This window comes from Pavona decussata, unplaced genomic scaffold (assembly GCF_977016875.1).
Source record: "Pavona decussata unplaced genomic scaffold, jaPavDecu1.1 SCAFFOLD_91, whole genome shotgun sequence".
Lineage (NCBI taxonomy): Eukaryota > Metazoa > Cnidaria > Anthozoa > Scleractinia > Agariciidae > Pavona > Pavona decussata.
The window spans coordinates 3,422,501-3,450,035 of record NW_028145508.1 but is presented as its reverse complement, the minus strand read 5'-3'; the positions used below and the strand labels follow the sequence as shown (position 1 = coordinate 3,450,035).

At 39.2% G+C, this 27,535-nt stretch overlaps 3 protein-coding genes and 1 long non-coding RNA gene across 6 annotated transcripts in view; 2 read left to right on the top strand and 2 right to left on the bottom strand.

Moving 5' to 3' along the window:
- Nucleotides 1-2,594: 2,594 nt before the first annotated feature.
- On the bottom strand, nucleotides 2,595-20,102 carry LOC146474262 (tRNA-uridine aminocarboxypropyltransferase 1-like). 3 transcript variants are annotated; one of them, XM_085117561.1, is made up of 11 exons: nucleotides 20,084-20,102; nucleotides 12,089-12,206; nucleotides 10,600-10,728; nucleotides 10,382-10,472; nucleotides 10,025-10,060; nucleotides 9,902-9,925; nucleotides 9,567-9,701; nucleotides 9,375-9,436; nucleotides 8,388-8,477; nucleotides 2,995-3,075; nucleotides 2,595-2,702 (listed from the first exon to the last, which is right to left on the bottom strand). In XM_085117561.1, the coding sequence occupies exons 2-11, from the start codon at nucleotides 12,166-12,168 to the stop codon at nucleotides 2,684-2,686; spliced, it is 747 nt and encodes a 248-aa protein (XP_084973687.1). In that variant the 5' UTR covers nucleotides 12,169-12,206; nucleotides 20,084-20,102; the 3' UTR covers nucleotides 2,595-2,683. The 3 variants fall into 3 exon arrangements, with proteins under 3 accessions (XP_084973687.1, XP_084973686.1, XP_084973688.1); XM_085117560.1 differs by lacking the exon at nucleotides 20,084-20,102 and adding an exon at nucleotides 12,287-12,327; XM_085117562.1 differs by lacking the exon at nucleotides 20,084-20,102 and having other exon boundaries at nucleotides 10,031-10,060; nucleotides 12,089-12,278.
- Nucleotides 12,398-15,082, top strand: LOC146474264 (uncharacterized). Its single transcript, XM_085117309.1, has 2 exons — nucleotides 12,398-12,507; nucleotides 13,510-15,082. Exons 1-2 carry the CDS (start codon nucleotides 12,398-12,400, stop codon nucleotides 13,745-13,747), a joined length of 348 nt encoding a protein of 115 aa, XP_084973435.1. The 3' UTR covers nucleotides 13,748-15,082.
- LOC146474263 (uncharacterized) lies at nucleotides 15,317-17,562 on the top strand. The gene is made up of 2 exons (XR_014866249.1): nucleotides 15,317-15,507; nucleotides 16,363-17,562. It is a non-coding gene; the product is annotated as an uncharacterized LOC146474263 (long non-coding RNA).
- The window catches only part of LOC146474261 (beta-1,4-N-acetylgalactosaminyltransferase 3-like), a 20,887-nt gene continuing 12,320 nt past the window's right edge, over nucleotides 18,969-27,535 (bottom strand). The window contains exons 14-23 of the mRNA XM_085117563.1: nucleotides 26,584-26,665; nucleotides 26,098-26,119; nucleotides 25,389-25,505; nucleotides 24,653-24,702; nucleotides 24,243-24,349; nucleotides 23,535-23,607; nucleotides 22,583-22,657; nucleotides 21,659-21,737; nucleotides 21,009-21,135; nucleotides 18,969-20,153 (exon numbers count right to left, since the gene is read on the bottom strand). Coding sequence (XP_084973689.1) covers nucleotides 20,051-20,153; nucleotides 21,009-21,135; nucleotides 21,659-21,737; nucleotides 22,583-22,657; nucleotides 23,535-23,607; nucleotides 24,243-24,349; nucleotides 24,653-24,702; nucleotides 25,389-25,505; nucleotides 26,098-26,119; nucleotides 26,584-26,665 — 835 coding nt within the window. The 3' untranslated portion in view covers nucleotides 18,969-20,050. The remainder of the gene's footprint in view (nucleotides 20,154-21,008; nucleotides 21,136-21,658; nucleotides 21,738-22,582; nucleotides 22,658-23,534; nucleotides 23,608-24,242; nucleotides 24,350-24,652; nucleotides 24,703-25,388; nucleotides 25,506-26,097; nucleotides 26,120-26,583; nucleotides 26,666-27,535) is intronic.

Here is a 27,535-nt window from a genome sequence, read left to right as displayed (position 1 = left end):
CAGCAACTGCGAGATTGATCAAAAGGTAACTTGCCTTCTGTAGAGTTCGTCGCTTTTTCCAAAACACGTAAATAGTGAATGTGTTCCCAGTGCAAATAAGGAAATCTTCAATGGAAAGAACAACACAAAACACGATAAAAACCGCAGAAGGCATGTCTTGTTAAATGCATTTGTAAATCCGAATCTGATGGCTATTTGTTGTGCAAACCCTTGACCGTTCCCGGCTGATGAAGCAGGTGATTTAAAATTAATCAAGGAAGTGAAGGTTTTTGTTTATTTAGTTTGTTTGTCTGTATATAGTGCTCGGGTGGGCTCAAAATAACCCTATGAAGCCTATATGTGCAATGAAAGTAAATTAAGCAGCGGAACGGCGTGACATTCTTTATTTCATTCAATACTCTTAAGTCTTTTAATTAACTGACATACTTTTTTGCTAAAAAATATTACTCATTATATTTGTGGATTTAGATATGTCCAATATGTTGTCGTCCTCTTTTATATACGCCAGATTAATGATTTATATCGAATTTCTACTGCGTTGTTGTATGACTTAAGGCTAGCTAGTAGTACACTAAGGTTGAAGATAAATTCACAAAATAATGCGTCATTGGCCGTATATTAAAATTCTAAAAAATAAAAAAAAAATAATAATAATAATAAAAAAACACACACACAACTGCGAACATTCATTTATTCATTCAATCAATCAATCAATCAATCAATCAATCAATCAATCAATCAATCAATCAATCAATCAATCAATCAATCAATCAATCAATCGTTCGTTCGTTCGTTCGTTCATTCATTCATTCATTCATTCATTTTGCCATTAACCAGAAATACAATAACATAAATACCTTAAAGATGACAAGGGAGTGAGTGTGTGTCGGTAGGTGTGTATTCTGTTGATCTGAGGGGTGTAATTCTGAAAGTTATTGCTTTACACTGCTTTGTCTCTTCACAAGAAGAAAGCACTTTCCTCTTTAGCAAGCAGTATTGTTCGTCGCAAAAGCACGAGAGGAATTGAAGGAATTAATTTCCTTGTAAAATTTGTTTACCGTATGAACCGAGCAATTAAACAACAAAGGTATTTAACTGAAACAAATATCTGAACGTGCTGACTGACCAAGTAGTCAATAAAAAATGAAATGTGATAATTAACAAATACCCAAGGACGAGCGTAGCGCCGAGTTGGCTAAAATAATCTCATATCCAACAAGCGTGATTGGAATAACTGTTTTATTTTGTTAAAAACAATCAAGAAAGATTGCTAGATGTTACTGATTTCACCTCCTCCCGAGTGATAGCAGAGCCTTTCTTTTGTTTACTCGATTTTGGCGTTCTCGAGAAAGAAAAAGACAAAAGGAGGCTCTGCTTGCGGGGTGTTCTCGTCTCTACTCCAAGGGTTTTTCTCCAATTCAATTCAATTCAATTTTATTTGCCATTAACAAAAAAATACAACATAAATACATTATAGACGACACACAATATTCTTACTATTACAATATTCATACTTGACTATTTACAATATTAAATGTGTTAAAGGCTAGGAAGCCTATATAGAAGCCGGGGGCTTATTAACTATAGGCTTCCTAGAACTATTGGATAAACCATAGAAGTTAAGGGTACTGATTGAAATTTCCAATTTCATCTAGTTTTTCTCTCTCCACCAAAACCAACACTTCCAAATTCTAATTCAACTCACGAGGGCCACCCAATTAATCTCCTATACCTTATTCAATCTGTATCCTGTTCTACTATTGGGCTGATTTATAGGGTTGCCATCGTCAACAGAAAGGTAAGAAAATTTGAAATTCTTGATCCTAACCCAATGGCTAGCTATATTAGGTTTGTTGGCAAAACTGATATCATTCCAAAAATGATTTGAAGGGGAGGTTGATTTCCGTGGGTTCACCGCTGTTCAGTGAATAGTCTGAGAATTTTTTTCATTCAGACAAGTCTCAACCCAGAATTTCACTTCACAATCAGTTTGTACTTGTTTTTCTGGAGCTTGAACAACATTTGACATGACCGAGGTACAACAGATGAACTGGGCCCTAACCACAGGGGGCGCTGGCTCGCATGTTTCATAGGGATTTGTATGGGATTTTATAATGAGTTCAACAAAATCGTAAAAATGAGTAGAAACAGGCACTAAAGCGTACATACGTTATGAAATGATGGCCCAGTATTGTTTTCTGACTGTATCACGCATGTTATAAACAGCATTTTAGCAGGTTTTAGTGTTCTGATTTGTCTTCAGCTCCGCAGAAGAAAACAAGGGTAAACACGTTTTGGAGCATTTGGGGTTGACTGAAGGTGATTTTTGGCGCTTTTTTGGCTGGTTTTGGAAGTTAATGGAGTGTCGCCTTCTTTTCTTAGATGTTTATAGGGCATGAAAACAATCGCAAAACTATTAGCAGAGACATCATTTCATAAGGTGTGTAATTACTTCAATGCCTGTTTTGTACATTTTTATGATTTTATCGAACTCACTATAAAATCCCATACAAATCCTTTAAATATTTCGCCTTTGAGGAAACATGTGAGCCTGGCCACCCTGTACCTTAACTGGATAATTATTAACCAAAGCAGCATATTCAAAGTGACATTTATTTTGTATTTATATCGCTGTACATGAATGCATGCAGTCATATTGTTTCTATTCTTTTCGTAACTTCTATCAATGTTTCTTCTTTTTACTGCAAAAAAAAAAAACAAACAAAAACAAAACAACAACAACAACATAATTTATTATTACTGACAAATATAGTTTCCTGACACATGGCATACCACACATTAGTCATTCAGTGTCTACATTATGAACTCAGCAGAGAGATTTTCTGAGTGATGTTTAGATTGTACTGCAGTTACAGTTTGATCTATGCAAGTTTTGTACCTTTGCAATTAGATTTGTGCAAACTATAAAAGTAATACTGTCAACAAATCCTTGTAAATTAGGTAACATTAGTATGACGACATCGAATTACTTACCTTTTTAGTTTTTCCTCTTGTATCAAGTTATATTGGAAGGTGAAGAAGTACAATAGATTGTCATATTTTCCATCATATTCCCTGAAAATTGTATGTCAACAGCATGGCACAATTACTTCAAATCACTGATTGCTAGAACTGTACCCTAAAAACTCTACATGTTAATTACTTCAAAGCCCAACTGTGACGTCATGTTAGTCACGTGACCTCTTTGCCATGTGCTTTGCTTTTGTTTAATAAAGCATTGAGTTGTTGTTTAGTTATGACTGTTGGTCGTCTATTTATCACTCGTTGCGCCCCTAGAATAGCGTAACGTTACATGGTGTCAGACGTGGTAGTCGTCGTATTGTAGAAAGCCGCTGTAGAGTGAATTCAAGCTTTCAAAGCCTCAATTGTGTGAAGATTGTGCTTCAACGCGCCGCCATTTTGAATCCACGGACATGCCGGACGAAGCAGATGCTCCTCCCGTTATTAGCCCGCCGCAATCAAGGTTTATTGCCAATGTATCACTTCCCCAGAAATTCGACACTAAAGGAAACCTGGCTGCCAATTGGAAAAAGTGGGTACAGGTTTGGAAAGCGTATGAAATTGTCACTGGCTTGGACAAACAACCTTCAACGCTTCGTGTCGCCACGTTTATCACGTGTATCGGTCCAGATGCGCTGGAAATACACACTGGTTTGCCGTTCTCGTCGGACGCTGAGAGGGAAAACATGGATAAAGTGCTCGAGTTGTGGCAGAACTACTGCATAGGACGAACGAATGTGATTTATGAAAGATACAAGTTCAATAATCGTTCACAACAAGCAGATGAGTCGATTGATGCATACACAACAGCGCTTCGCACACTTGCCGAAACCTGCGAATTTGGTTTGTTAAAAGATGATTTAATCCGAGACCGTTTAGTCTGTGGTATCAGGGACAATGGTCAGAGGAAAAAGCTTCTCCAGGAACCGAAATTAACTCTGGAAAAATGCCTTGATAGCTGCCGAGCAGCCGAAGCGACTAAATTGCAAGTCCAAGATATGTCAAGTCAAGGCAAGGAATCAAGTGAAGTCAACGCGCTCAAATCATCTCGTCCAAAGTCACACACCAGTATGGTCGACGACTGTAAATTTTGTGGCAAGTCTCACGAAAGAAATAGAGAAAAGTGTCCTGCTTTTGGCCAAATCTGCAAGAAGTGCAAGAAAGAGAATCACGTAGCGAGCAAGTGTCATCTTCATGGAAAGAAGAGTGTCTCTTAGGAAAAGAAGCCAAAGGCTACGAAACCTAGCTCCAAGAAAAGCAATTGGAAGAAAGTAAATGCTCTTGAAGCCGTCACTTCGTCAGAGGAAGAACTTTTGGCTGTAGACCTCTCCACAGAGGACGTTAATGTGAATACTGCTGAAGTGGTTGATGTCAGTGATTTCCCAAGTAAGATTTATGCAGCTATGGAAATACAAGGAAAGACCGTAAAAATGCAGATTGACTCTGGTGCATCATGCAATGTACTCCCAAAGGAATACCTTCCAGAAGGAGCAGAGGTTCGGAAGACAAACAAGTTGTTGACAGCCTACAACAAGGAACGAATTCCAGCATTTGGAACAGCAAGAATCAGCATGCGCAATCCTAAGACTAGAAAGAAATACAATGCTGAGTTTGTTGTAGTGGATGGCAGTTATACACCATTACTAGGAGCTCGTGCTGCACAGCAGATGGGTTTCATTGTAGTCCAACATCACAATATCCAACTCTTGAGCAACAATGAAGTCTTCACTGCCTCACCGAGTAGTTCTCTTACTAAGGAGCAAGTGTTAACCGACTTTGGAGACCTCTTCAAAGGACTTGGAAAAATGGACGGAAAGTTACACTTAGAAGGAAATGAATCTGTCCCACCAGTTATAATGCCTCCCCGCAGAGTACCTGTCGCGTTGAAAGGAAAGTTCAAAGAAGAAATTGACCGTCTTGTCAGTGTTGGTGTCTTAGAGAAAGTAGAAGAGCCAACTAAGTGGGTGTCCAGTGCAGTGGTCACAGCGAAAGCGAATGGGAAAGTCAGAGTTTGCATCGACCCCAGACCCCTGAATGAGGCACTCAGTCGAAGCCACTATCCTTTGCCTGTCATTGATGACATTCTTCCTGAACTTTGGAAAGCACGAGTCTTTTCCAAAGCAGATCTGAAAGATGGCTTTCTCCAGATCGAATTAGATGATCAGTCGAGCCGCCTAACTACATTTCAGACACCATGGGGCAGACATCGGTGGTTAAGGATGCCGTATGGAATTAGCCCAGCACCTGAATACTTTCAGCAAAAGCTAGATCAAAACCTGCAAGGATTACCTGGAGTCTACAGAATAGCGGATGATTTGCTGATTACAGGTCAAGGTGACACCAAGGAAGAAGCAGACAAGGATCATGACGCAAACCTTGTACGCCTACTACAAAGATGCAGAGACAGGAACATCAAATTAAACAAAGCCAAGTTCGACTTCAAATGCAGCCAAGTTCCGTTCATTGGACATCTGTTAAGCAATGAAGGAGTCAAACCTGACCCCAAGAAGATTGAGGCCATTGTGAAAATGGAAGCCCCCGCTGATGTCCAGGGTGTACAGCGTCTCATTGGCATGGTTAAGTACCTTTCGAAGTTTCTCAGTAACCTGTCAGCGTTATGTGAGCCTCTCCGCAAACTAACACACAAGGACGTTGAGTGGCAGTGGGCACAGGAACAAGAGGATGCCTTCCAGTCTCTAAAAACTGCTGTTACACAAGCCCCAGTCCTTAAGTATTTCAGTCCACAAGCTCAAACTGAAGGACAAGGTGATGCATCTCAAAATGGCCTTGGATTTGTTCTAATGCAAGAGGGTCAGCCGGTTACATCTGCAAGTCGTGCACTCACCCCAGCGGAGCAGAGATATTCTCAGATCGAGAAAGAGCTTCTGGCTCAAGTCTTCGGGCTAGAACACAATCATCATTACACGTTTGGAAGACGAGTGATTTTGTGGACCGACCACAAACCCCTGGTATCAATTTACAAGAAACCCCTTGTTTCAGCACCAAAGCGTCTGCAGCGACTGCTGCTTCGACTCCAGCAGTATGATGTTGACTTGAGGTACAAACCTGGTTCTGAGATGTACTTGGCAGATACCTTATCAAGAGCTTCTCTAAAAAACATCACTCAGTCTAAAGTATAGGAGGAAACGGAGTCCATTCATGCAGCTGATTTTCTCTCTATCTCAGAGCCTCAGCTAACAGAAATTCAAGCAGAAACAGCTCAAGATGACACTCTCCAACAGTTAAAGAAGACCATTATCAGTGGATGGCCAGAAACTAAGAAGGAAGTCCCTGTGTCTCTCCACCCGTACTTCCTAGTTAGAGATGAGTTATCAGCACAAGATGGCCTAATCTTCAAAGGACAGCGTTGTGTCATCCCCTTGGGTCTACGCGTAAGAATTAAAGAGAAGTTGCATGGAGCTCACACTGGAATTCAGAGTTGCCTTCGCAGGGCTAGAGAAACTGTGTATTGGCCAGGAATGAACTCAGAACTAACTGATTACATTTCAAAGTGCGATATCTGCTCTTGTTATCAGTCAAGCCAACCAAAAGAGCCTCTCATCTGTCATGAAATTGCTGATCACCCTTGGCAGAAGATTGGAGTAGATGTTTTTACACTAGATGATACCGACTATCTCTGTGTGGTTGACTACTACTCAAGTTACTTTGAAGTGGACAGACTAGAGAGCAAGACTGCAGCAAACATAGCCAAGAAACTCCGCAAGCAGTTTTCAGTCCATGGAATCCCAAATCAGCTAATCAGTGACAACATGCCATTCAACTCTCAGGAATTCAAAGACTTTGCAGCCAACTACGAGTTCGAAGTCATTACAAGTTCGCCTGGCTATCCCCAGAGCAATGGCAAAGTCGAAAACACCATCAAGACTGCGAAAAACATCATGAAGAAAGCCAAGCAAGCCGGCACAGATGTTTACTTGTCCCTGTTGGATTGGAGAAATACTCCTACTGAAGGAATGTCAAGTTCTCCCGCCCAAAGGATGTTCGGTCGCAGAACAAGAACGCTGCTTCCCACCAGCAGTTCTTTGCTAAAGCCAAAGGTCCAAGAAGATGTGAAGGAGAAACTGATCAAGCAGAAGTCCAAACAAACCAAGTACTACAACCGGACCAGCAAAGAACTTCCACCCTTACAGTCAGGAGAGATTGTGCGAGTCACCCCTAAACAAGGTGACAGAGAACGGAAGTGGTTCAAAGCGTGTGTTGAAGGACAAGTTGACATTCGGTCGTACGAAGTCCGGACTGAAGATGGCAAATTGTACAGGAGAAATCGACGACATCTTCGCCAGTCCAAGGAACCATTCGGTCAGTCGGCTGAAACCAGACTTGTCGTGCAACCCCAACACAACCAGACGGGCACATCACCCACAACAGCTGTACCAACCACACCCAAAGCCACAGGTCAACCAGTCCAAAACACCCCTGTTGATCTACCCAAGCAGGCAGAGCCGGTGACAGTGTCCCCAAGCCAGGAGCCACCTCCCACAACAAAGCCAACCTCAGTTGTGACAAGGAGTGGACGAGTCTCAAGGGCACCACAGTACTTACAGGACTTTGTTTAAGAACTTTAGAATGTTACCCTTGATGAAGTTGATTATTATTATCACCAAGTTGAAGTTAAGAGACTGTTATTTGTTATTTGACATTATTTGTTTCAGTCCGTTATGGCAACCTCATTTGCGAGTACTGCGTTTAGTGTACAACTTTCTTATTTATTTTTTTTATTTTTTTTCGCAAAAGGAAAGGTGTGACGTCATGTTAGTCACGTGACCTCTTTGCCATGTGCTTTGCTTTTGTTTAATAAAGCATTGAGTTGTTGTTTAGTTATGACTGTTGGTCGTCTATTTATCACTCGTTGCGCCCCTAGAATAGCGTAACGTTACACCAACCCTTTTGCAAGATGCACAATTTCCTTCAAAATAAATTCACTCAAAAGGTATAATATGTAGCCCACTCAGTGCAAATCCCCTGCTGTTGGAGTATTGTGCAGTTTTAACAAAACAGCCAACTGTGCGCATACTGATTTAAAATTGCAGTAAAAATTCTCCCTACAATTGTACTCAGGAGAAAATGACACACCCTTCCAAGGGGGTGGGAGTGGTTAGGAGGGGTGCAATGATGTACTCCTTTCTACGGCCACAGTAGACTTGCAACCTCTACCTCTCTGTCCTTCTGTCAAACAAACTGACATTTGAGTTGACCTTTCTGGATTGGGGGAGTCACTTTAAAATTTTCCAATGTGCATTGATGTAGTTCCCTCCCCTCCCCCTCTTCCTGGATCCCAAGACACATGTATGTTCTCCCTTTAACAGACGTGGACAGGAAATGTTACACTGTGGTGATTGACAAACCTTTTTGCAATGTGTTGATCATATTCCTTGCAAAAGTAATAAATGGCTTCAATGGTGGCCAGGCATGTGTCTGGTTTGTTCTTCTGTGGCCTAAAGCACATTACAAGCAAACATTATTACATCACTTTATGTCATCTGCTTTTAAAAGTAACTGTTACAGTTGCAAGAATCAAAATTGTGACAATTTGTTTAAAATACGAGCAGCAGTGTTTTGTCGGGATTTAAAACCACGAGGCGCAGCCGAGTGGTTTTAGACCTGATAAAACACGTGCTGGGAGGTTTTTGAAACAAAAAACATTCCTGGAAAAGCGTGTGTCAAGAGAGTTCATAACAATGATGCTTTTGTGAATGTTGGAAATTAGCATACAAGAAAAACATTAAACACTGCATACTAATAAGGAGGAGGTATCATCGGATATAAAACCACTGCATGTGATGATTTATCAACCATTTGATAGGTCAATCCAGGGGCTTATGAATTATTAATGTGTTTTTGAAAAGGGAATAGTGCAGAGATCTCAACCTAGCCAGGAAATGTGTGGCAAACAGGCAGTGTCAGCCACTTGGCTATTATTATTATGCGGCAGTGTAAACATCTATATGCTGATAAAGCTCAAAAGGCACTATAGGGCGCTATAGCGTTACCAAAAGGCCGTTGGGAAATTTTTCCAGTGAAAAATTTAAAATTACTTTGACTGATAGATAAAATGTTATTATTATTATTATTATTATTATTATTATTATTGCTGTTGTTAGTAGATTTTATTCTTGTAAATAATAAAGTTATCATTCCATTTTAATTTAAAAATTATTGTACAATATTATTATTATTATTATTATTATTATTATTATTATTTTTTTATTTATTTTTGTCTTCTATTTCCCCTAATTTCTCTTTCAAGTTCAGTATATTGTTATGTGTTGATGTTTTTCTTTAAATTTCCTTTTTTGGATTTGCAATGTCATTAAATAAGCAAAAGCATGTACCTCCAAAAATGTGTAACAGCGCTTTCAAGTTTAACCTTTTTGAGTCCACCAAGCTTCTTGTCCTATAGAGAGGAAGAATATTTTAATAGCACAATTTGGCAAAACAAGCTGGTTGTATGCAATTCTGAACAAAGCAAAACGGTCACTTTACATTCATAACATTATAAGCCCTTCAACTGTGTTTGCACTTACAGTAATTATCTTTTGACATTGCCCCCAGGTGCTGTCAATGAAAACCACTCTGCTGAACAAATCACTGTTATCATCCAATGATTGTGGTGTGTCACTTTTGTGGTTTTGACCCAAGGTCTTGAGGCTGACAGCATCCTGCGACATACATGTAAATGTCAGATGTGATGTTAATGTATGACTTACATTATTCAATTATTAGCAGTATAAATGATTTATGAAAATAAACTGAATGCTATTGCAATTTCAGTTTTGCTGATTTACAAGGCGAATTTAACTGCTGATCACTTTTGGGGCTTAAGGGATTAGTTACAGTGTCTTCAGCTACTGGAACTCACCTCAGCTGGAAAAACAAGTATCACCTGGAAAAAAAAACTGTAATGAGTTAAATACTACTAACTCTTGACTAACAATAAGAAATTAATCTTTTACCAATGACTTTGTAATCTCAACAGCCTTACGTGTACCTTTTCTTCGTCATGGAATTCTGGAACAGCCTAGGATAAGAGACATAAAATAAAAGAGAAATTTAACATCAGTTGAAGTAGAAAGTTACCCTACGTGCATGCTTTTATGGTAAAGACATGAGTTTGAACACATTCTAGTGTAATGCATTTTGTCATCACTTATTGATTTGCTTATGTGGGAACCCTAAGCCCACGAGGCCTAGCAAGGCTGATGATGATTTCCGCTTGGATTGTCAAAACGTTAGTGAGCATGACCTTGAATAGTCGTTCTCAGGACTACACTCACTCGATTTAGATACAGTGGTGTTCCTGGGTTCAAACCATTTCATACGTTTACTAATATAAACTTACTGGATAGTGATATATTGTCACATCAGCGGGTGCAAGGATACAAGCATGAGTGGCTGTACTTTTTCCGTCCAGTTCCCTCTGATGTTTTATTCTGGCAAAATATTGACCAATTTTTCTAAGATTTTGCTCATTAATCACCTGACAAATCATGGTCGAGAGTATAAACACAGCAGAAGTATAAATGACTTTGCATGAATGTAATAACAAGAACTTCTTACATGTCAACTTTAACTGGAAGTTTTATGGTGGGAATCAGGCTTCTGTTCACTCCAACTGTCACATAACAGGCGTAACAATAATACTTCCTTGAGGCATAGCAATTTGGACAAGGTCTTCTTTCCAGTCCTCTGGGAAATAAAAAATATTATTAAGGCATCTTTGGCTATGTAACAGACCACAGATGTTCAATTTCAAATAGTAGATAACTTTTTTCAGTGGATAAGTTCATTTTTTTTTCACTGGACAGCGATTTAATTCTGCTGGATACTATCCAGAAAAGAAGACAACAAAATACCTTGGATGATCAGCATGACCTTTAATTCCTTATGCAGTTTGAAGCAAACTCTTTCACTGTGATCGTTTCAGGATCATAAACAACTAGAGAATTGCTGATTTGAACGAAAGATCACGTATAAATTTTTGAAGCAATCTCGTTTTATTAATTGCTTTTCTATTGTTGTGATCGTGTCAGGATCATAAACAACCAGTCAGTTGGTGATTTAAACAAAAGATATGGTACAAATTTTTGTCGCAATCTCTTGTGTAAGGTGGCAGGAATCCAATGCCTTAAGTTGCATCTGTCTGCATCCTTTGAAGAAGAAAAGTAAGCTTAAAGTGTTGACTTGAGGGTGAAGTGTTAAAAGAATGCCTGATGCATTGTCCTTTTCCTTTCATGCACAATGAAGTTTCGAACCTTCCCACGAGATTTTTCGTATTGGTATTCCTTCCTTTGTAGTCTTTTGTACCAAAATTGGTACACAATGCTGGATTACATGCATATGTAGCTAGTACTTTTTAAAAATACTTTCCAGTTTACTACACATGGTATCACTAGACTGTTCACAGTCCCCCTATTTTTCCGTGGGATTCTCGAGACCGGTACGCTTCAATGGAACCGGCACCATCTTGGTTTGTAAAAGCGAGCGCGATCTGGGGAGAGTCTCTAAACTACCTAGGGGAGCGGGGGTGAGTGTTAGTAGGTAGCCCAAGCTCGAAATATGAGCGCTAGTTACGCAACGGTTGAAAAATATAAGGATTTGTATGGGAGAAAAACGGTTTATTTTAGAGTTTATTCCAGTGAGTTTTAGTTCCATTGCTCTCTGTATAGAGAGAGAGCGATGGAACTAAAACTCACTGGAATCGTGCTAAATCGTCCTAAAAACCACATAGGAGGCAAGAAATACACAAGAGAAGTAAGATGGGTGATTTTTATTTTAAAATTCGTTCATATTTTTAGCCTCTAAAATAAACCGTTTTTCTCCCATACAAATCCTTATATTTTTCAACCGTTGCGTGACTAGCGCTCATATTTCGAGCTTGGGCTACCTGTGATGGTATCAACACAGCGAAGTGCCTCGACAGAATTGGCCAGTCTATCTGCTGACCCATACTGATAATTCTTGGTACGTCACACTTACACCAAGCTGAAATTTTCTTGAAGACAAATACATGATTGTTTGGAAATAAAATTTCAAGAATGGTCACTACCTGAGGACCTGGTGAGAAGCGATCTTCAAGTTCGAAAATGGAGAAACGTCTGGAGGTGATTTGTCACGTTCGTCTGCCATGTGTCCTGTTACTTGAAGCGTTAGCGTCTCGGTCCATCCTGTGCGACACGATGATTTACGGACATAGTTTTTAGTTTTAGGCGTAAGGATTAATTAAGTTTGTAATTCCTTTTTTTACCTCAAAGGCGAGGAAGAGGGGAACTAGAGGCCACAAAAAACCTCGTTGTATACAACACACTGAAGTGACCACTGGCTTCACTCAGGCTTTACCGAATTGTCCACACGTGCTATGACGAGAGCGGTTGACTTTTGCACCGATCTCCTTCTGCAGCAGATCTGTGATCACACCAATGCGTATGGCTGGGTGGAAATTGTGAACAAGCCTTACTATGCAGATAGGTATGGGGCTTGGAAAGAAACCACTCCTGATGAGATTGCTAAGCTTAAAATTGCACTGATTTTGTACAGTGGACTAATGTCACAGTCAGCTCCTTTCATCGTAATTGGAGTACGAAAACACTCTATCATGATCTGTGGGCTCGTATGGGGATGTTACACGTTGTTGACCCAGCAACAGAAGATGAACATGACAAACTCCGTAAAGTAAGGAGCCTGCTGAATGTATTCAAGGAGAAGTGCAAGTCTTTATATCAGCCCTTTCAAAATGTTGCTGTTGATGAAAGGATGGTGAAGTCTAAACATCGCCGCTCAGAAATGCGTCAATACATAAAAGACATGAAAAGACAAACCGACAAAATGGGGGATCAAGATGTGGGTTCTAGCAGAGAGTGCAAATGGGTACACATACATTATGACTTTGATGTGTACACGGGGCGAAGCCCTTGATGACCAACCACCGAGTGAACATGGTTTGGTTTACGATGTAGTCTTGAAGCTTGTTGAACCACTGGTAAACCAGGGTTGCCACCTCTACTTCGACAATTTCTACTCTTCACCTAAGCTATTAAAAGGTTTCTTTGGGCTTGGAATCCCTTCCTGTGGCACTGCAGCTGAGAACAGAAGAGGGTTTCTAGACTCTATGAAGAAAGGCAAAGAATGGGCAAGAAGGAAAGACCGGGGCAAAATGAGATGGGTGAGGGATGCAGAATGTTTAGCACTTCAGTGGAAAGACAACAGACCAGTAACCATGTTAACCACCATCCACAAGGCCGATGAGTTTGTGCACATTCAAAGGAAACAGAAGATTGGTAACAGGTGGCAAAATGTTCAAGTTCGTCCGCCAAAAGCCACTGAGGAGTACAATGCTTACATGAATAATGTTGATCGGTCTGATCAAATTATTGGAAAGAGCACAGCCCTGAGAAAGTGCATGAGGTGGTGGAAAACTCTGTTTTTCACATGATAGACATAGCAGTGGTAAATGGCTTCATTCTTTTTCAGCCTCACTGTGCCAATAATCCCAACGTGGAAGAATCGAAACGCCCTCAACAGTACTCAACAACATAGTTCAGGGAAGAGCTTGTTAGGCAGCTGGCTGGTCTTGAGAAATATGGTCTGCCTCCAGCCTACAATCCCTCTGCTAAGCAGCCTGGAGACTGTGAGGCAGTCCATATGCCTAGGTTTGGAGATACTAGGAGGAACTGTAAGGTGTGCTATGATGAAACGAAGAAGGAGTTGAAGGTCGGCTCACACTGTGGTGCACCTTAGTGCCAAGTGTACTTACACTGGAGTTAGAAGCAAAACTGTTTTGAAGTGTGGCATTCCAAGAATTATGCTCACAGGAAATGACTTATATGACTTATATTTGTAAATGTGGATAGCAGCTCTCTCATAATATTGATTCCTTTGTTTTTTTTTTTCACTGGTTGGTGCACCTTTTCACAGTAATAATTGTCCTACTATATGTACCTTTGAGAGTATGGGAACTGTCTTGCCCAATCAGATTTTCTATGAGAATCCAGAAATTTGTGACAGTTTCAGTTGTAACATCTTTGATTTAAATGACTACATAACACTACATAACTAAGGAAAAAACAGACAGGTGTTTAGGTTGCAATTTTTGTACCCGTGATTTAGAACTGTTATGCACCTTAGAAAATACGCGGAAAAAGGTGTTTGAACTGTTTTTATGATAACTCTTGTTATATGCATTGGATTTCTATCAAATATTTGCAGGAGTTGTATTCTATAGAAGGCTAAAATTTCTCTTTTGGTAGTTTTTGAAATGATGTAAAGAAAAAAAGTTGAGAACACTTTACCACAAAAACTGAGCATTGCGTGACACTTTAGCTTGCATACATTAGCATAAATTATATCATTAAAGGAAAACCATGACAAGATGACAAAACCTTCTTGATGTCCCTTTATTCAGCTTTAAAATGATGCATAATATTGTGAAAATGATTGCATACTTAAGAAGTTCGACCTCACTAAAGGAGAGAACCCCAAAAAAGTCAATTTTCTGGTAGGTCAGATTGGGTTAAGGAGGCTCACGGCAGTTTTTCTGAACTTAGGGAGAAAGTTTTGAAATTACAATCTCGCATAGAAGATGAACTTTGATCTCCTTCATACTACATCATCATTTCAAGCTATAATCAAAGTTAATTTTCTCATCGGTTTCCAAGCAACAACTATTACCATAGCAACGGTAGCGCATAGCCTCTCATTTTAAACATTGCCGATTATCTCGAAATCTAGTCAGACACTTTATGACGAAACTTTAGGGATTTTAACTACTCGATCTAGACAACTTGTAGGCGAAATTAGAAACCAATCTGTAGGAGCGTTTTCAAGTAAATAATGAATCAATTTTTACGGGGTGATTTTGTTTATTGCCGCATTTTTCACTAATATCTCTGGCAAAATAAAACTTGACACTTCATAGAAAATATTCTAAGTGCGTATTGAGCTTCATGGGTGTCTCCGATTTTAAGATATTTATGTTTGAAAACAGTTAAAATAAAGTGCAGATGAATGAAAAAGTTTCTGTTAAATTACAAGCGGTTAGGGTAAGAATTCTTTTCGATATTCACGCAAGTTTTAGGCTCAAGAACCGAAACCGGTGTCTTAAATGCTTTTAATTTTAGAAATGGAAACACGTTGATTTTGTTTGTTTGTTTGTTTGTTTTTATTTTTGCAGAAGTTGCATGGCAACAAGCGCGTGGAAAAGAGTCCAAATTTGTCACAATGGACAATTAGAAATTCAACGTAGCAACCATCAGTTGCAAACACATACAGATTCCGGAAATCAGGCTATGCTGTGCAAAGTGGAAAATTTTCGTAATGTATTTTTTTCGAAATTCATTGGATGAATCAACAATGTCAGATGAATGTAAACAGAACTTGAATGGAATGCGCCAAGCGTCCAGTAGAAACGAGAACAAATGTTTGCGTTCAGCGTAAGAAAAAGTCAACTTGAAGAAGAACAAAGACGGAACGGTGCTTTGCTAACAATGATCTCTTTTCTTACCCTACTGATTTAGTTGCCTGTTTATCGCACATTACGAATTGAACAAGAAACATTCCGGAAAAAGTATTATAAGCCAATTACCATTCTGAAACGGCTATGCTATCGTTATGTTCTAGGTAGAAGAAAGTGGCCACAGAAATGACTAATTGGAGAAAAAGACCGCCAGGCTGCGACGAAAACTCAAGTGATAGAATAAACAGATTCAACCCTGAGTCCTTGTTCTGTCACTGAGTTTTCATTGCAGCTTGTGGTCTTTTTCTCTAATGAAGTATTTTTGTGGATGGCGCTTTCTTCGGGAACTTCTAGGTCTTGGTGCATTTAGATGAATGGCCATTTAATAGAAAGAAAGCTAAGCCACAGAATTGTCTCACTGGGGAGAACGGCCATGCAACAACCTGCAATGAACAACTAATGTTTGTTTTATCAATAGAACGTTCATCGCCGCTTGAAAAAGCGACCCACCTCACGGTAAAGACCAATTCTAGCCACCCAAACTGCAATCAAAACTGTACTCTTCAAATAGGCAGACTTGTTAGGTGGGCGCATAGTGTCTGCTGTTGTGAGAAAACCTCAGAGGAAAAAATCAGCGACTCAGACCAAGAATGAACACATAACCGGCGAAATCAGGGACAGGTCATGATCACATTCAATAGTCGGTCTAATGAACACTACAGACCTGGTGCAGAATAACTCCAATTATTTTAAGACATAAGAAGGAAAAAGAAAGTGAGACAGAAAAGAAACAGGTTTTCACAATCCTGTATAATTTTACGACATTTTCTTATTCATATGTGGCTTGATTTAGGGACGCACTTTTGTTGTAGGGTTGCCTGTAGGGCCCTATACAAGCTATACCAGAGAAGGGGAGAATAATAGTCGGATGAGTATTGTTTAAACCGGGAAACGAAGGTCATGTGGAGGAGAATGAAGCCGCATTCTCGATAGTCTGCGTAACAAGCGTTTCCATTTGTGCGTTTTTCGTTGTTTGTCCGCGCGGAAATTGCTCTCGCCTCATTTCGCGCGCATTCAAAACAAGGAAAGCAGAAAACTCCACGGAAACACTTGCCTTGCTGACTACATTCCAGACTCCAGAGATCATCCCTTTTGCGCATGACTGACGGCAATCAAGAGAATGAATGAAGCCGCTTAGTGTTGCGTATTTTAGGCGTGCGCAGTAAAGACATTCAAAAACTTGGATACCTTTTATTAGAGGCTTTTTTATTATCAGATTGTTAAAATATAAACAATTTTGGATACTACCAAGGTGTGCAAATTACTTCAGGGTACGATAAAACACATTGAGAAAGAAATGTCTTTTCCAACGCCGACATAAAGATTACGCCTAATTTCGCTTTGCGCTCAATTTACGGTTCAGAATTAAAATGAGTTTGTTTTGCTGTTCGTGAAGAAAAGGGGGAAGGGGGGGGGGGGGGGGGCATTTGGGTTCATACAAGTTACCATATAGCAGCATACAAGGTACTTGTTAGTAACTTTTATTCAAAAGGCTATTTAGGAACTAGTAAACTCCTTCAGCAGTAGTGAAGCAGCTCTCGTAAGTTTATAATTGTCTTAATTGTATAGCAGCTGCTATTGCTTTTAGGGTTGGGGATTTTGTTCTGATGTTTGTTCTATTTTTTTTAGTATAAATCTACTAGTGTTCTATCACGAATGCCGTTCTCTGATTGGCTACGCTACTCACTATCTATTCTGTTTTAGTATAAATCTACTAGTGTTCTATCACGAATGCCGTTCTCTGATTGGCTACGCTACTCGCTATCTATTCTGTGATAGATAGTGAGTAGCGATTTTCAACAAAATGGCGCCCGCTTCTTCGCGTTTTCGAAGTGTCTGCGATGAGGAAATAGATAATTTACTTGTTTAGTTTTGAACGACTAGTAGATTTATACTAAAACAATTAGATTATTCGCTCTCGATTTCTATGCGTGATAGTTGATTCGGGCTTCGCCCTCATCAACTATCACGCGATAGAAATCTCGAGCTCATAATCTAATTGTTAAATAGATAGTGAGTAGCGGTTTTCAACAAAATGGCGGCCGCTTCGTCGCGTTTTCGAAGTGCCTGCGATGAGGAAATAGATAATTTTCCTGTTTAGTTTTGAACGACTAGTAGATTTATACTAGAACAATTATATTATTCCCTCTCGATTTCTATGCGTGATAGTTGATTCGGGCAGTTCCCCCTCATCAACTATCACGCGATAGAAATCTCGAGCTCATAATCTAATTGTTAACCAGAAGGGTTGCACGCCAATCACTTGAGACAATACTTACAATACAATACTTTATTTACCGACGCTACATCTAGGAGTGATGAAAACTCGTTAAAACATGTGCGTGAAAGAAATAATTTAAAAATTACTTAAATTACTTAAATCTTAAATCTATCTAAAAACCTGCTTCTTCAAAAGACATTTAAAAGTAGAAATATCCTTAGCATTTCTAACATACGTAGGTAACGAATTCCAAAGTTTTGCAGCTAGCTATGCCCAAGGCTAAAAGATTGTCTGGAAAATGAACAGTTCGAGGGCAACTGTGATATTTTTTTGAGGACAATCTTTTAGCTGGGGGCATTATCCTCCGATGTCAGCAAGCCAGAAAGGGATTTATTTTATGATTTATATAACGAACACTCCGAATAATTTCCTAAACACGTACGCCAGCATACGCTTTTAATACTGTGGAAAGACAATAGAGCCGTGCATGATGGCTATGGTTATGACATGATTACAGCCAAACAAATGAAAAGCTGACTAGTTTACGATTTTGTTTAACTGGTATTGGATTGCAACAAGACATAAAACTATGGTGTTCTTTCTTTGTTTCCGTTTCCCGTCGAAAAAAATCGGACGACGTTTATTAAATCGCGAAACTGTTATCGTCTTTTATTATTCAACACATTGTAACATTTCCCAAATGTTCATGGTGCACTTAACATTCATATTCATCGTCCGTCTACAACAGGGCCCAATTGTTCGAAACCCGATTAACGCGATTAAAAATTAAGGACGGTGCCTACTATTGTTACTGCGCATACGTTCTGCGCATCGCGAGATACTCGGGTTTCCTATGGGTGGTGGCTACTAATACAGGAATATTTTTGCGCGGTTTAAAACTATGCGGAGAAAGCAGAACTTACCAAATGCGTTTGGTATCTCAAAAGAAAATTGGAGGTAACCATGCATTTTTGAGAGATAATTAAGCTTCAATTTAGGAAAAAATCCCATACATTGCTTTATATTTTGGCGTTTTTTTAGAGATATTACTGCTTAATTATCTCTGAAAAATGCATGGTTACCCCCAATTTTCTTTTTGGATTCCAATAGGCCTTGCTAAGATCTGCTTTTCCTGCATAGTCATAAAGCGCTCAAAAATATTTCGGTATTAGTAGGCACCGTCCTTAACCAAGATTTTCATCTCGCTCATTAAAAGTAGTTTTTGAAAGCTAGTTTTAAGCTCATGCTAAAGAAAAGGCAAAGTCAAAACTGAGGGACAAAAATTTTTGGCAGAACCTTAAATGATTAGTCTTTAAAATTAGAATCAAAGTTCACGATAATCCAAGATTAGTTTAATCGAGCATTGAACAACTGGGCCCAGTATCATGGCGGGAAGAAAAATGGTAGAGCGCGCGCTTTAAACAAGTCAACCTAGTTCCCAGGGTCTCTCGCTCGGTGGGACGTGAAGAGGAGAGACCCTGGGATCGAGGTTGTAAACAAGTAATGAGCTCGGAAGATCGTCTGCAGCTTTTCTGCAAATAAAAAAGTGCTTTATTATCAATGTGTTAAGTAATAAAACAATTACCCTGCTCAAACTTGCGAAATATCCCCTGTTTTTATCCAACTTGGCCTATGGCCTGGCCCCAGTTGTTCAAAGGCTGGATAACTTTATCCAGTGGATAAGTCACTATCCGACAGTTTCGTTCTGTGCAAACATTCCAGTATTTCCTCTTGTACAACCGAATATGTACACTCTAACCACTGCTTAGTTGGGGAGTGTACGAAAAGCTTGGAAAACATTTAACGTGAAGTATATTTTAGACGCTGAAGAGTTCCTTATCCAGCGGATAAAGTTATCCGGCCTTTGAACAACTGGGGCCTGGTCGCTAAGTATCAGCTGATGTTCTGCGCGATTTCGCAAAATAACTGCTAAATAACCACCCACCGATTTTGTACCACGTGACGTGTTTTATCCAATGAAATGTACAGAAATTTATCGGTGAGTTGACCACCAAGTGGACCACCGCCGTGCCGTCCTTACAAATTAAAACTTTGGATAGTTCGGCAACATTTTGCTTACTAAACGAGTCGATCCTAAACAGTTGCTTAGCTGTTGAAAAGAGAGAATTAAGTAAACGTGTTCCTTCGTTTTTATTTCGTGGAATGAAGAATATATATAGGGAATGGCGGCATTGTATTTTCTCATCTTTTTTCTTCCTCTTCCGCTGTTGTCTATGTTCTGTGTTGCTCCTGTTAAAAATTCCCTCAGCTCATTAGACTCACATTCTTGCGTTTTCGTACCAGTCACTGACTCGCTCGTGGTGATAATGGTACATCTTTGGAAGCCGTAACCTTTCAATCTCTAAATTGGCACCAATTGCTCTGTAAAACAAAACAAAACCCGTGCTAAATTAGACGAAGTGGACGCGGACATTGATAAGATTTGTACCCAGTCTAAAAGGGGGTAACAGCCAGGTAAAGAGGAAAGAAACGGGCTATGGCGAATGATAATTTTCAATCTTTAAATGATTACATATGAAGGCAGATATGATCGACATTTTAAGTCTTTTGTTTTGGCAAAGGTTTCACAAATTGCTCCAAGGATTCTTCTCGTGTTCAAAATGGCGGCGCCAAGAGGGCCTACCACCTTAGAGAGGAACAGGGCACCCAACGAGACTAAGAAAAATACTTAAAATGTTGCCTTCCCAGTTCCCAGATTTGTGGCCTTTTAAACGGCATATCTGTGTAGGCTTATTCAGTTTCATCTGTTCAGATACTTTATCTGAAAATTGACGTCGCAGATTTTTTTAGGAAAAAGAATCTAATTCCTGAATTCATCTGTTGTTGGCTTTTCGAAAATGACATAACTGACCTTATTTCGCATTTTTAACGCAATGTTTAAAACACGAGCAGCAGTGTTTTATCGGGATTTAAAACCACGAGGCACAGCCGAGTGGTTTTAGACCCGATAAAACACGTGCTGCGAGTTTTTTGAACGGCTTCAAGAACATTCCTGGAAAAGCGTGTGCCAAGAGGGGTCATAACAATTATGCTTTTGTTAACGTTGGAAATAGCATACGAAAAAAACATTAAACACCGCATACTAATAAGAAGGAGGTTTTATCGGGTTTTAAAAACACTGCACGTGATATAATGACTTTTTGAAGGCCTGGCGAACATATTTTTACCGAAATGAACTGTGGGATGCCCTTTAAGGAAGGTGAAAATCATGCTTACCTGTCTATTAGATCCCAATCCTCGCCACCCCATCTGGTTGTAAACTTAACTGCGTCCATTCCTTCAAAACGGTCCCAATCAGACTTATAACCGCCAAACAAACCATATCCCATCATTTCCCAGTAGGCTGCAATGATTTTTTAGACATAAATATATAAATAAAAAAAAAAAACGTTTGGTTAAAATAAATTAAAAACTAAAATTTAGCAGTCACCACTGAATGAACAAAATATAATGTCACTTGGTTCCATAGTATGCGTGGAGAAATGCTAGTGGCAAGTGCGCAAAACGTGTAAGCGGTGGCCGTCCGCCGATGGCCACTGGCAAGCGCGGGGAAATTATACGTTTAGCCGACACCCAGTGGAAAAGTGTCGGAAAATTAAAAGTCACGTGACCGTTCCTCTCACCGGCTTTAATAGCTGGCTAAAGCGTGTCTTATGACAAAATTAAGGAAACTTGGTGGAGGAAAGTTGGTTGGAAACAAGTTCCATTCCGAGGATATAGTAAGCAACAGCTCTTCGTAGAGGTTGAAATTTTTCATGAACTGGTACAGCACAGATAGGAAAGGTCAGGCTAGTTTAAAGAAAATAAATTCAGTAGCTGGTGGAGATATTTTCGTAACTTTACCTTACGTTTAGTCGTTTACCTACCTTGTTGATGTGCTATAGAATAACCGCACTTCAGCTTTAAAACAGCGGGTGAATAGAAGCTACGACCTTGAATCGCGTGCTGTGTGGGAAAGTGACAGATAGTGAGTTTAATATGACGCACCTTCTACATATGGCTTAGCTTTCGCCCTCTGTGGACAAAATCCTTCACCCTGATGTGTACCACTACAATACAAGCTATTGAGCAACTTGAGAAGTACTTTCCTGTGGTACTCTTTATTATGCTGTGGCATAAGCCAGTTACAATGTTTTAATCAAGTCTATGATGAAATACTAAAGTGCCTCTTTTGGTCCAGTATATAATCGGTGTCAGTAAGGTGGTTCTAACGTTTGATTCTAGGGTTGAAATCCTAAAGTGTGACCATTCAAATGAAAGCTACTGAGCAGTACTTTCCTGTGGTGCTGTTTATAATGCATGCTGTACAAGGTCGTTTTAACCTTTGAGTCTGTGGATGAAATTAAATCCTGAAGTGTGTCTATTCAAATGAAAGCTACTGAGCAGTACTTTCCGGTAGTGCTGTTTATTATGCTGTACAAGATTGTTCTAACGTTTGAGTCTCTGGATGAAATCCTAAAGTGTGACCATTCAAATGAAAGCTACTGAGCAGTACTTTCCTGTGGTGCTGTTTATTATTCTGTACAAGGTGATTCTAACTTCTGAGTCTGTGGATAAAATCCTGAAGTGTGACCATTCAAATAAAAGCTACCGAGCAGCACTTTTGAAACAGTATTTCTGTTTGTAACTGATTGGTTGTTTGGAGATAGACAATAGAGGAGGGATGAATGTCCTCCCATGATGCATTGCGATTAAAAGTAAGATATCGGACAGGTAACATAGAAATTTGAATTGCCAGATTTGAAATCTACCCTTTTACAATGCAACAATAACAGTATCAATCACTCTACCTTACGTATTTCGTCAAATACGTTGGCTGGAAACCTGATATGCAGATCTGCAGTAAATATAATGCTGTTTGGATCCTGTATATTTGGGGAAAGAAAGATATTATTTTCATGAATAAAAGCATCCGTTTTAAGTTTTCTAGGCTTTTTGGTTTTGTCCGTTTTGTGGTTGACGTCCAAAGGATGGGGACTATTCAACTGAAATATTTCATACACAAAAATTTCAGGTTTGTGTGATTTTTTAAGCATATTAGCATTATATTTTGTTAAGAACTTAATAAGTCCTAGTCGATTCCGAGGGTATACATGTAAACAAACTACCTCAAAGCGCACTGTGTGGTTTCGTTTAACACTAAAGCAAAGATTATGGAACCCATAACGTTATTTATGTGGCGACGTGATGTCCACGTGATAACCCAATGTGGTCATCGATACTACGGATCAAGATTGCGTAAAGTCTAACCAATTAGGTGTTAGGGCTGTTCCGACTAGGTATATAGTCGAGATTCCTTGTTAAAAGTGTCCTTCCTTCCCTTGCCATCAGAGTTTTCATATCAAAAGACAGGTTTTTTTTTTCCCGCCCCCTTCCCTTTCGCCAGCCAACGGTTTATTGCTGTTTCTTTGTCTACTAGCCCGGGGTCTACTAGTCAATATTAGTGGCGTTGTTTTTCGCCCCACGTTTGTTAATTAAGTTTAACCGTTTACATTTATTGAGATGTTGTCAGCTTTAACCTGCCATATCCGTGGTCAGATTCATCCAACACAATTGTGTGGTTTTATACTCTGTGCTCCTCGGTTGTGTGGAACTTATCACAGTAATTTACCACAGAGCTCACGTTTGACATGAGGCTGGTCTAACAGGCAAATGTCGCGATATGAAGAGTTTTTTCTTTCTCTGCGTTTATCTTATAAATCAACTTCTAAACTGGCTCTTATATGAACAAGTGTACTTTACCTTGACGTAGGCTACGCCGTCGTTAAGAGCCTTGGTCTTGTAAAATTCAGTAAATTGTTGGATAATTACAATTCTGGGAAGAGAGGCAAAAAATGCTCTTGTTAAATAGTTGTCCAGCGCTTGGCTGCAGATGTGTTAGTCTGTTCCACGCTCTCAGAAAGTAGGGCTGACGAAAAGCTTAAGTCAAAAATCGAACGATAACGCCTAGTTCCCGGAGCGTTTTTCGCCTTTGCTGTCGAATTTTAACCGTTCCTCCTCCCCACTATCTGAGAGCCTTGAACAGACTACAATTGTATATCTTCCCCGCGTTTGAAAGCGATTGTATACAGCTATTTCAATTAACGTTGTCGGATCAAAGCTTAAAGCTTAAAGACACCTTCAAAGAGGCTGCCACCTCATCCATTTGATATCCTAACATTTCTTTCATCCAAATGGCTCGCCATCGTATATCTTCACTGGACGGACGAGGCATAGCTGATTTTGATGAACTTATTCGTAAAAGAAATCCACAGAATCTTGAGGTCTTGTCTTATTGCTTTATACTTTGATCCGACAACGTTAATTGAAATAGCTGTATGTTTTGCAAGGCTTTAATAGCAATTTTACAGTTCTAATTGGAATGTGTTGTATACGGTTTTCTCTAAATGACCAAAGCCGAAAGGCTATATGAAAGTATATTATTATGATATGGAATTATGTGTGACGCACCTGTCTGGTATGCCACTCTTTTCTCTTAGTTTAAAGAGATCCACGTCGGTACTGTTAAAATCAACAATTACGAGGAAGAAATTTCGATCAGAGCCTTGTCTGTAAAGCTGCGAGGAAATAAAGGGAAAGAAAAAGATTATAATTAAATTTATAATCATATTGAAATGAATGATGAATGCGAAGAATGATGTATTATTCCAGTAAGTGACACAGGCATACTCGGGAAAAAAATCCGAGTGTTCCTATCAGGAGTCAAACCTAAGAACTTCCGATTACTAGTTCGGATGCTCTACCACTGAGTTACAGGAGACTCGTGGGAGCTAAGGCCATTAAACTGAACCTCAAATGAGGTTGTGAAAGTCGTATTCCAGTGTCAAACCTATAATTATATGAAAGTGTGTTACACTCACCAGAGCCAACTGGCTGATTAAGAACTTTATCCATTGCCCATAGTTTTTAACTGTTGAAGTAACAAAGAAAAAAAACCCGAACGCATTATACCATTAATGGTTTTTCCACCGTCAATCAGTGCGGTGATGGTGAATTAAATAGACTCGTAAACGCAATAATCGTATTTCTTTCAATGAAGGTAACGAAAACTGAAGAGTCAGGGGCAAATAGCTAAGATGAGGCCTAGCTTTCACGGGCGAAATCGGGTTCGGTTAGTCCCAGTTTCACCTGTGAAATCTTCGCCTCCTCCAGACTATCTGCCTCTCGGTCTCCTAGGATGAAGTGGTTGCAGAAGATCTTGGAGGAACAGAACAACTTTCTTAGTTTTCTAATCGTGCACATTGCCTAGCCTGAAAGTGAAAATGCGTTATGTAATGTTTAAAAAACGAGCAGGAGTGTTTTATTGGGTTTTAGACCCGATAAAACAAGTGCTGCGAGTTTTTTGAACAGCTTCAAAAACATTCCTAGGAAAGCATGTGTCAATAGAGTTCATATAACAATTATGTTTTTGTGAACGTTGGAAATTAGCATACGAGAAAAACACCGCATACTAACGAGGGGTGTTTTATCAGCTGATAAAACACCGCATACTAACAAGGAGGAGGTTTATCGATAATAAGTCACTGCACGTGATGTATTGTCGACCATTTGATAGGTCAACGGGTTTATGAATTATTAATGAATTTTTGAAGTTACCTGTAACAACCATAGAGACAGTCACATTTCTCCTCCACTGAAAGCCTTCTGGATAACAGAGACCGGTACTGTTTTCGTGTGGTTTGTAAACATACTCTGATAAACGAACAGAGCGCCCTAGAAATATAACCAGTATTGCAATAATTGAACAGGCATAACAAGCATAACATTTGACATCGTTAATAAAAGGCAATGGTTTTGAAGCCTGACAAACTCTAATTTTCTTTTTGTTATATGTTTTTGTAAGCATTTTTGGCCTTGACCGTGCACAGACCACAATAGATATTGAAATATGTTGGAGCAACGTACTGACCAATAGAAACGTTCTACTCCGGAACAACCTCACTCTCTCTGGGAACGAGCGTCCCTTCTCTCGCGATCAAGTGAATTGAAGATGATTGACAAGCGGTGTATATTTTTTAATCTAGAGAAGCTTACGAACAGTTAACCTATTCAAATTGCGTTATCGCGATCCACATATATATATTAAAGTTCTTTCCGTCCACTGTTCTTGACCTCGGCGGCTTGTTCGATAACCGTTTTTGTCTGCTCTCAATTATTTAGACCATACAGTTTTCATTTGAAAGAATCACTTAAAACTAGTATTAGGCCCTTCACGTGATAATTTTTCTGTTCTTTAAAAAAGTGGTAAAGCTAGCGCTGTTTTGCTAAAATCTTCTTTGTTTTGATACTCAGTGAATGAGCATACCTTTGGTTTTATGGTCGAGCTCCTGTTAAAAGAGAAATTCAAATAATAAGTGCTATTTACATGAAAATATCCATGATCTATGTTGTTGTGTTTTCTGTCCAGTGGTTTGTCCCCGCGTGGAGTCTAAGGTTTGTCAAAAGAGGTTTATGTTTTGTGGATCATGAAGGTTCAATTTAACTTTAAAAAAAAGAAAGAAAAAAATGGTGCCCTGAAAGAATGTCTAAAAAGTGTGGAAAAAATTGCCCTCTTACACCCCCGAGTCTGCTAGATGTTAAAAACTGACTGCAATGGAAACACACTGATATATTTTTTATACATCTTTATATTTTTTTTATGCATTTCTGACCCCCTGCGAAATCGCAGTGATATAAATCGCACTGAAATCGCAGCCCACATTTGTACAACCAGTTGAGCACGACGACGGGGAAGGGTTTTTTAAAATACATTTTAAACAGTTGTGGCTTCTTTCTTTTCTTACCAACTTACCAGATCCAACAGATATCGAATTCCTTTCTTCGGATCGACTTTTTCTTCTACGTTAACAATATTTTTTAACGTGAATCGGTCCCTAGAAAAATAATAGAATGGATAAAAAATAAAACCGAAAAGTGAAAAAAATTCCTTTTCAGTAAGGTCAGTATCTATTTTTATGCAGTTTATGACTATGCCGGGGAAAAGCAATATTGTCAAATAGACAATTGCGGGTAACCACGCATACATCAGAGATAATTAAACAACAACAATTCTAAAAAGCTCTTAAATACATAATATATGGAATCTATTTCCAAATTAAGGCTAATTATCCTGAAAAATTAAAATGTGTGTTTACCCTAATTTTCTTTTTGTATTTCAATAACCCTTGCTTTTACCTGCAAAGCCATGCATTAGCCACTTAAATATCTCTTTTATTACGCTTCGATCGTGCGACAACAGATTACAAAAACAACAACTGTTACAACAACAACAACAACAACAACAAACAACGACAAATTACAAAGCTACAAAGTGGAAAAAAGAAAAACAAAATGGCGGACGAAACATTACATATACAGCTGAGGCTTTCGGGCCATACCGACATATGCAGAACGTGTAGGAAAAGGAGGAACCGTTTACAGTGGGTGTGAAAAGAATTCAAGGGTCCATTTTACGACTAAAAAGGTGTGAGTAGATCAGCAAATGAGCGAACAAACTTTAACTAGAGACAAAGCGCGCGAACTCGTTGGTCGCTGAAAACGGGCAACGAGATGTGGGTTGTCGGACGTTTAAAAAAAGTTAAGTTTTATCTTGACTGCTTACGATACGTTTCGTTTCATTCTAGTTCAATACTTAATGTTTCAAACTGTTGATGATTTCCTTAGTCTCATTACATTTTTTGCATGACATGGCACTGATTTTGTTAGCAGAAATTACAAACTGATCACAATAATAAATTAAGATA

Excerpts from the sequence above, each read along its gene's own strand:
- LOC146474262 (XM_085117561.1), bottom strand. The coding sequence starts at position 12,168 with ATGGCAGACGAACGTGACAAATCACCTCCAGACGTTTCTCCATTTTCG. Across the intron at positions 10,473-10,599 it reads CTTCCAGTTAAAGTTGACAT|AATAAAACATCAGAGGGAAC; the intron begins GTAAGAAGTTCT and ends ATATTTTGCCAG. Across the intron at positions 9,926-10,024 it reads ATGACGAAGAAAAGGTACAC|GTGATACTTGTTTTTCCAGC; the intron begins GTAAGGCTGTTG and ends TTTTTTTTCCAG.
- LOC146474264 (XM_085117309.1), top strand. The coding sequence starts at position 12,398 with ATGACGAGAGCGGTTGACTTTTGCACCGATCTCCTTCTGCAGCAGATC. Across the intron at positions 12,508-13,509 it reads AAGCCTTACTATGCAGATAG|CCTCACTGTGCCAATAATCC; the intron begins GTATGGGGCTTG and ends ATTCTTTTTCAG.